Raw genomic sequence first — 9,322 nt, forward strand, 5'->3', positions numbered from 1 at the left:
GCACAGTGAGCCCTGTCACCACTCTCCCATGGTCCTGGCTTCAGGTGCCTTTGCTGAATCACCAAAGGCAAGATGGAAGGGGAACCAGCGCTAAAGGATCCTACAGCCCAGCCAGAGGAAAAGGGGACAGATAGTGGGTAGCAGATGTTCCCACCTTAAAATAGCCTTGATGAGGGAGGTTAAGTTATACTCTAGGTCCCAGAGAGTTGTAGAGACTTGAGATTTGGCAGGCAACTTAAAAACTGTTGCATCTTGATTGACAGGCTCTTAAAACAGAATTTGAAGAGTCTGTAAACCCTGTTTATCTTCATTTTATGTGCCAATGATTTTTGTCCAGACGTTGCACTGGAAGAGAGCTAGCAGAAGGAATGGAGAACAGGCTGGAAGTGGGAGCAAAACCACAGTTTTCAGAGCCCCAGAAGCTTCACCAGAAAGAAAATGCTGTGATTGTTTTCAAACTGAAAGGTGGTAAAAGACCTGGATGTTCTTTTCAGTGCTAGTGAAGTTGGATATTGGCCTCACTGCTACTTCTTTTGGTTGTAGTCTTCACTGTGTTATCAACATTCTTCTCATACTAAATCCAAAACACAGCACTAGGAAGAAATTTAACTCTATCCCAGCCGAAACCAGGACAATCAGGCTCTTGATTTTTAGATAGTATTTTTATGTTGTGGGTTTTGGTATCAAAAGCTGAAATTGGGGAATGCAGGGGGGAGGAAAAGAATGCACTTTTAGTAAGGTGGTTTTCCTTTTTCTTTGGGGGAAAAAGGGAAGGTGTTTTCCTGCTTTGTGTTTCTTAAATGGTCAGAAAGTTTGCATCCACTTGGTATCAATTACATCTATATTTGTAATCAGCTTTGCCTTCATACTGAATTGGCTGTGCATGCTCCAGGAGATATGAGAGTCAAATTTGAAGAAATGGGGTCCTGTTCTTCCCTGTTGTAGTCAGATCAAAAGACACATTGAGATGAATAATAAAGTCCAAATCAAGAAAAGATGTTATGATTCAGATGATATTGCTCAGACTCTGCAAAATTCTGGAATAAGGCAGATCTTCAGTTTAACTAACAAAGAAACTACTTCTGAATTAAAGATATCTTCAAAATCAAATGTATGATTAATTTTCGATTTGTTGGACAGTTCTCCTTGCAGAAAATGGGCCATGGTTTGGCCTCCAGTAGGTGAGATGCTTTATGATACTCAGGTCAGACACTTAAATTATGTGCTTTTTCCCTTTGTTTTGTAAGGTGGCATTTCCCGTGTGCTGTTCAGATGATCTCAATGGGCGTCTCATTCCCACGCTTCCCCTTTCCTTATTCTGTGCCTGCGCAGAGTCTGTTTGACTTCTGTTCAGGGCTTGTGTTTGGAATATTTATTGTTACCGGCTAGAATGAGCAGCCTGTATTGGAGGCAGCTCATATTTATGTATGAGGTAGAATTATCTAGCAACAGTGTTTTCATGTTGAATGCCTTGTTACACCCATTCCACAGTCTTTTATGCTGCTAAATTCTCTGATCATGTAAATCCCACCTTCAGGCATGGTCTTTAAAATTACATTAAGAATCCAGCTTACCACTTAGCACAAAAATTCTTACCTGGAAGTACTTTCCTTAATAATTTAAAGCAGAAGGTAGATCTTTTTTTCTTTTTTTTTTTAAAGGTGAAGTCTCAGAATAATACTAATTATAATGCATACATACACATACATGCACACAGTAGAATTCCAATGTGTAAACAGAAACAAATAAATACAAAAGATCAAAGACTAAAAAATAAGGATATGTACATGTGAAGGACAGCTGGCAGCCAGCCCTGGAGCAGACTTGCCACATCCTCATGACACCAAGCTGTCAATCCTGTAGAAAGGAACCTATGAACCTGAGAAGCTGCAGTATTAAACTTAAAACTTTCTGATATATCTTGCTGAGAATAACACTAATGTTCTGTTGAATTCCAAGGCACTTATCTTCATTTTAGCCCTTTTTTGATTCTGTGCCAGGACTCAGCAGTCACCGAGCACCTGATAAAAATCTGCGAGCAGGTTATCAGTTCCTTGGACACTGATGTGTTCCACACCTCTTCTGCTTTCACAGCCAGATGCAACCTCAGCGAGGGTGTAATCCTTCCTCTGCTTCACTGGCTTGTGCTGACAGGTTTGCCGTGTGTGAGGCTGTCCTCAGTTTATCCTGGTCTCTCTTCCTTCCAGGATGGCACGCTCTCTGAATGAGTGGCTGTGGCAGCACGAGTTCTGGCTGCCCCCAGGAATTACCTGGGAGGATATGCAAGAGTCTGAAGACGTCCATTACCCTCAGCCTCGTGATCTCCTGCTCAGTATCCCTTTTGCTTTCATCTTGGTTGTCATTCGATGTGCCTTTGAAAGGTAAGTTATTTAGTACTGTTTGGGGTTTTTTAGGGATAATGCTGGCAGTTTGGGTCCAAAAGCTGGCTTTATTGTCTGTGCCAATGGATGACTGAAGAAACTCCAGGTCATAAAGTCTGCTGAGGTACGTTTTTCAGCTCTTTGTTTCCAGCCCTGTGTACTGGCTAAAGAAGCGTGTTGTGTATGGAACACAAACCCTACCCTTAAGGTCTAATTATAAGCAATGTGACTTCTACACTTCAAACAGATAGGCCCTAGATGAGGTTTGTGCTTGTGTTTTAGAAGGCAGACACGCTGTTTTGTGTTCTGTTGCACATTACTTGCTGTTTCTGGGTGGAGTGCAGTGGAAATCGTGTTTAGACTACCCAAATACAGTTAAGTCTCCTTTATCTCAGGTGATGGGGATCTGGGATATCGCACCTGACAGACAAGTCTGAGTAAGATGCATTAGATTGGGCTGAGTCATCTGACCTCAGAATCAGCACTGCAGAGCCACACGAACATGTGCATTTCACTGACCACTGCTCTGAGTTCAGGAGTGTCATTTCCTTGGGACTGCTATGTAGAGACATTTGTAGCTGCTTCTTTCTGGCCAGAGCCGTTTGAGTGTTTTGCATATTACTCTTCAGCACAGAAAATTTGGGGGTTATGGCAAAGGTATAGCTAGAAATCTTGCAGGGTTCATGGACTCTGAGTTTCATAAAGGTCCTGAGCTGGTGCTGTTGCTTTATGCAGTTTAATCGATAGTTAGTGTGGTCTGCAACACAACACGGTTTGCTGGTGGATAACTGATATTTACCATAGTGTCAGCCATTGTCAATACTGCAGAGTAAGTCCCCTTTCATGATTTTGAATACTCCTCAAAGCGGTCTTCAGTGGATTGAAAAATCCCTATTCTTAGTTGCTGATCGAAGAGGTAATCTTTTGAAATAGTTTAGTCAAATCTACAGTGATTTTAAGCTTAGTAAGAGGGAAAAAAAACAATTAAAATGTTTTTTTCATCTTTTTTAAAAAAAGTGGCTGCACAAGAAAATGGAAGCAGACCTCTAAGCTAGAAGGATGTTTCTTCTCCAGTTTTTCTGTGATACAAGGACAGCTTGGAAAAGTTTATAGAAGTTGAGATGATTCAGAACTCTACTGTGAGAATGTTTTTAATTAAAAAAAAAAAAAAGTTATGGCCAGTATTTTTACGTAAACACAAATGCATGAATGATTCTTTAAATAATCATTTTTATGATGATACAAAATTGGAATCCAGATCTCTTCTTTGTAAACAGTACGTTTAGTGTGCATTCCATAAATTCCATGGATTTTATTCTGCTCTTTCCTGGGGACATAGGTGTCTCTGTTACCTCCACTGATGTGGGAACCAAGGTGCTCTAGGTAACCATTAAAACACAAGTGACTCACGGTTCTTCCTTGCTGATCTGCAAGACGTGGCTGGATACTGTATTCCTTCAGGTAGGCACTGTCAGTCAGTGACTTGGACACATTTGCAATGTGAAGCTGGAGATTAGCCCCCATGTCCTGCATTGACTAGGACTGTCCAGTTCTAGGCTCCCCAGTACAAGACATGAACAGGAAGAAGAAGGAGCCAAACTCTCCTCCGTGGTGCCCAGTGACAGGACAAGAGGCAGTGGGTACAAACAGAAACGCATGATACTCCATCTGAACATAAGAAAATGCTTTTTTACTGTGAAGGTGGTCAAACATTGGAACAGGTTCCCCAGAGGTGGGGTGGAGTCTCCATCTGTGGACATACTCAAAACCCAGCTGGACACAGCCCTCCACAGCCTGCTGTAGCTGACCCTGCTTGAGCAGCAGAGGTGGGCTGGATGATCTCCAGAGATCTTTCAACATTGATTCTGTGTTTCTGTGACTCTGTCCCTTTATTCCCCTTCCTCCTGCCATACCACCTCTAGTCAATCTAAATATCTTTTCCATCTGCTTTAAGGTGCCGGTGGCCAGGTAAAAACATTTTTTTCTTTCCCATCCAAGTGCTGCCTCAGCTGGGAGAGTTTCCACGGGCCTGGTCCTACTCATTAATTTTAAAGCTGTTTTGATTCACAGACTTCATTAAATAAAAGCTTCTTGTCACACCCTTAAAAAAAAGATAACATCACAAGCCCATTTTACAGGTCCAGGAAACCTATAATCGTACCACTATCTTACCTATGCCAATTACAAGCCAGTGTTCTGAGCTGTATTCTTGTTTGTCCTAACTCTCTGCAGTCATTTATTTCAGCACGACATTTTCTCATTCTCAATCATTACTCTTTCACATTCAGTTCATCCTGGAGAAGAAAGCTTCCCCTAGTGAATGGGAGGTATGAATCAAGTCCTCTGTTGCTCCGTTACCTTGTGTGTACGGTGGGACTCGCCCTGTTTAAAATAATTTGCACAAAGTTTGAGAATTGCAGACTGAAAGGATCTGTGTGTTATTTCTCATTCTCCATGTAAATGGCCTTAACTTTGTAGCTTTGTACATCTGGTCTGTGGGTCAAAATGAGTGTATGTAACTAGTATACAAGTTTGGTGGCTTTAGCTTGGCTTCTAGCGATTTATTCTACCCTCACCTATTACTTGCAACTGTGCATCGGGTGCAAAGCATCTTTTTCTCTAGATACACTTTGTGTTCCTGGTGGTGCCTGCTCTGGGATTTCAGAAATGCTGTAATGTGTTCGTGTCATTTATCTCTGTCAGAACTCCAGGAAAATACTAAGAGGCAGGAGAAGCCCAGAGGATTTTCTGCAATCCCTCATTCAGCAACTGCATCAGCCACCGTGCTTGGGCCAATGGTTCCATCTTCTTGGTTTGGAGATTAAACCTGGGAAAGACCCCACTTCCTCAAGCATGGATTTTACTCTCCTTGGCACCTGCTGGCTGAACTGGGAAAAACTGAGAGTGACATCCTTTTAACAAACAGTTATTCTGTGGATTAGGTGGTGGCTGTGGGAAGAGGACATGCAGTAGCTGGGTGGGGCCTGGGAGAGCTGAAGAGATTGTGGGTGCAGCCCTGGGGGAGAAGAAACAGCTCACACTTCAGTGAAGCAACTCTTCTGTGAGCCAGTTTGCTCTGGGGAAGGTGGGAAATCAGGGCATTCAGTGCTGGAGAGCAGAAAGCATGTTACCGCTGCAGTGCTCCTAGTCTTTGCCACAATACTGAAGCAGGTGCTGGGGGAGATAGGTAATGATGTCCTGACAAAAGAGAGGACCTAGAAGTTGAGAACCTCTCCCCTTCCTTCATGTTTCCAGATTGTGCTTGTGATTAGGAGATATGTCCTACACCCATAAATTGGAGCCTGATTTTAAGCGCCTGTATCAGAACTTTTCCCTTGACATATACCTGCAAGGATGGATGTCGGCTTCTCTTCTAGTACTATAATGTTTGAGACCTTTTTCCATAAAAATCAAATTCTTGGAGTGATATGATTATGAAGGAATCACAGCTTCTATTGCAAAGTGTTTCCTGCCTGTATGGTTAGGAAATGTGGAAGCTGAAGTGCTTTGAGGGATAGTAAAGAAGAAAGTTGAAAAACAGAATTTACATCCAATTTAATCATCTCATTTTGGACTTGACTAGTCATTTTTAGATGTTGGGGAACTGAAAGCCAATGTCAGTGAATTTGAATCCAAACAGTTCCCAAATTGCACTATAGGAGGATTTTAGTCAGAAGGATTAGGTCTTAGGAGGTTACGACAGTATGTGAGCCATGTGTTGTACATTAAAAGAAAGGGATACTATTGATCTGCTGGGAACGAATACTTGAACTCAGAACCAGAAGAAAGATAGAAGAGGACACCCTTTTCAAGTATTTTATTTTGAAATTTTATTTCTGAAATTCATTTTGCACAGAGACTTTTGTTGTTGATCAATAATCAGGAAGGATCTGAAAACAGCTTCCTGTTAGGTCCTATAGGCAGGTTTTTTGTGCAAAGATGTGGGACACATTGTAGTATTTAACTGAAAACTGTGAACTGACTTGACTCAGCTTCGACAGTAGCACTGTAGTGAGTTGAGATCTTGTATCAAACGGAACAGTCAGTTTAACTTCGATACGAAGCATTCCTCTGTAAGCAAGAGAAGATAGAGACTATTCCAGGAGCACAGGGATAGCCCTCTGCCAAAGGAAAGCACGAGGCTGAAAGAGATTGAAAAGAATAGAAGTTCTGGTTGCTGCTGTCACTGGTTCTGCATTTCTTAGTACTAGAAGATATTTGCAGGGTGGCATCCTTATAAATTCAAAAACATTTGTGGAAAAACCCCCCACTCCAAAACCCCCCAAAGTTAAATTATTTCTTGTATCTCATGCTAACTCTGAAAGCCTCTGCAGGAGGAGTGTAGCCCACTCTTGCAAGGTGGGGGAGTATCAATTTATGCCCCTTCATGATTAATACATTTAGTTTCAACTTCAGCAGGTTTCGCACGAGACTGTTCTTTGGTGATTACTGAATAAAATGCTTTAGCGTGAACTTTCCTGTGTAAACCGTGAAGTGAGAGAAGCTCACTGATGAAGAAGTAGTCTTGGGATGAGAATCATCTCACTGACTGTGTCTTGCCTTACCTAGCTGTGGAGAGTGGTACAGTTTAGTCCTCAGACTTTCTCCTTCTGTCTTCCAGAGAGCTGATAAACTTCCATGATGAGACCATCCCTGCAGCTGAGATGATGAATCTATGATGTTGAAATCAGTACAAGCATCATCCTCTTAGGGTTGTGCTTGGAACAAGATTAACTGAAAACTGAGTCAGAGCGTACATCCAACATGTACAAACGTCCCGTAGGAAGAATGTCAGGCCTTGATTTCCCAATGATGTTCGTAAAAGTAGGATTGGTCCCATAATTCATGGTTAAACTCAAAACCTCAACAACAAAGTAATTGTAACTTTGGTTAATTACACCCTGTCTTCATCAACTGCAACTGGCTTGTTTCTGTTATAGTAAGATTTTATGCCATGACCATAACAAACCAGCAGGAAAGAGAGAGAAGACAGGGATTAAACAAAACTAAGAAATCAATCAGGATAATTTAAATAGTTTTTCAACAAAAAACTTGTTGGCAAGCTGCCCTGACACCTGGCAGAAACATTCTCTTTCCTTTTAATGTGTCTAGAAAATTTCAGACCTTTCAGTTCCCAATGTGGGCTGATAAGAAGCTGCAATAAGGTTCTTCAAAAACAGAACTTGATTACATCTTCCTCTTCAGAGGAGCCTGTATCGAATGACTTATCTTTGAAAAAGAAAGATCAGGCCCACTTCAAGGAACCGCTTAATATAAGAACCAAGATCTTACCTTAAGCAGAGCTTAAGGTAAATGTTTTCTCAATTTTGATATAGTTATGGATATCATTGAAATACTGTGTCATTGTTCTTAGCACAGGACCTGCTGGTCCAATGTCACTGTTAACCCCTTTGATATTAAACAAATCATAAGTTATAATTGAAACATTTCTTAAGAGCAATCAGAGCTACGAAACAAAATTCCCAATGATGGCTATATTCTTCTGCCATCCAGCAGTCTGCCAGCGTGCTGCTGAATTTCACTGAAGCTAATCAACACTTACACATAGCTTTTGTGATAACGATGTGTCTTGTGGAAAGTAGCTAGCAAGCACACTTACCCCTGGCCTTTCTCTCATGGCAGAAATGTATCTGTTTCATTGGTCTTGGTACATCTTTGAATGTTCCTGTAGCCCGTGATGCCAAAGAAATTTCCCAGAGATGATGAAAAAGAACAACTGATATACAGGCCAGTGGGCTAGCTGTGCAAAAGAAAGGTGGAAATCAGCTGTTACACGAGTGAGCAAAATGTGTAACCATTCTGTGGTTTATGCCTTAATGTAATAGAAGTTACAACATTCCTTAGGAAGGTAGTCTGTTTATAAAATTGCTTTTGGTACGTATTAATTAAATTAAGAAATGGGTTCTTGAAAAGAAAACTTCCAAAAGACCGTTCTGGAAGGATACTTGATCTAGAATAGTCCCTAAGCACATGCGCATATGGAGCATAGGCTGTATGGCTCAAAGAGACCATAGGTAACCACACCGTATAATCACAGTCATAAATATATCCTATACTATTTTTAAGTAAAACATCTTTAAAAACCTACATAGTGAAGTAGCTTCCGCAGCTTTTTTGCTGCAAAGCAAAAAAAAAGAAAAAACAAAAAAAGAAATCTTGTTCCGTGTCTGAATCATTAGGGATAACTGATCAGAGGGCCTGCCTGAACAGCATGAAGACTGACCAGGCAGAGCAGGCTTGGCTCTCGGCGCTCGCTTCCTCTACATCGTATTCATCAGTTCGTAACCACCCTCAACACCGATTTACAGTTGATAACCCAATAACTGTTCAGGGAAGCTGTTAGCACCTTAAGCAAAAAACTTTTACTCCAAAATGCAGAAATAAGGTTTTCCAGAGATGTTGTGTGTTCGGTGTTTAGCAATAGTGCTGAAAAGTGCTTTTAGGCAGGCAGTCGGGAATTTTTTCTAATGAGACTAATTGCATGCCAGTGGCAGTGTGTAAAAGGTAGCAATTAATAAGGAATTAACTAATTCTCCAGAAATTCAAGGAGAATGCAGTTAATTTGGGCCTTTTTTTTAAATGTTGATTTGCCAAGTTTCCTGTTTGTGCAGTGTCCCTGCAGGACCTCACTTCACACCACTGATGAGGCTGTTTCCTACTGGCGAGAGAGAGAAGAGTGTTTGTAGTGGAGGAGTTGAATTGTTGAGCACAGCAGTTCTATGCCCGGTTTTGTTCCCCCTTGATAACTTTTTTTATTTTTGTGGATTTTTTCTTTGCATTGTTTCTCTGTGAAAGACTGAAGATGCACAGCTAGCATAAGCATCCATTCCTTGTGACTAGGTTTCTAGTTGCTATGTCCTTATTTTACAACTGATGTTTGACTTGCATTACGAAGAATGGAGGGAAGTTACTCCAGTAAA

At 41.2% G+C, this 9,322-nt stretch overlaps 1 protein-coding gene across 1 annotated transcript in view; it reads left to right on the forward strand.

Moving 5' to 3' along the window:
- Positions 1-2,208: 2,208 nt before the first annotated feature.
- Positions 2,209-9,322, forward strand: part of LOC104080982 (ceramide synthase 4-like) — a 24,836-nt gene continuing 17,722 nt past the window's right edge. The window contains exon 1 of the mRNA XM_009583557.1: positions 2,209-2,381. Coding sequence (XP_009581852.1) covers positions 2,209-2,381 — 173 coding nt within the window. The remainder of the gene's footprint in view (positions 2,382-9,322) is intronic.

The sequence above is a fragment of the Fulmarus glacialis genome, unplaced genomic scaffold (genome assembly GCF_000690835.1).
Source record: "Fulmarus glacialis isolate BGI_N327 unplaced genomic scaffold, ASM69083v1 scaffold338, whole genome shotgun sequence".
NCBI lineage: Eukaryota > Metazoa > Chordata > Aves > Procellariiformes > Procellariidae > Fulmarus > Fulmarus glacialis.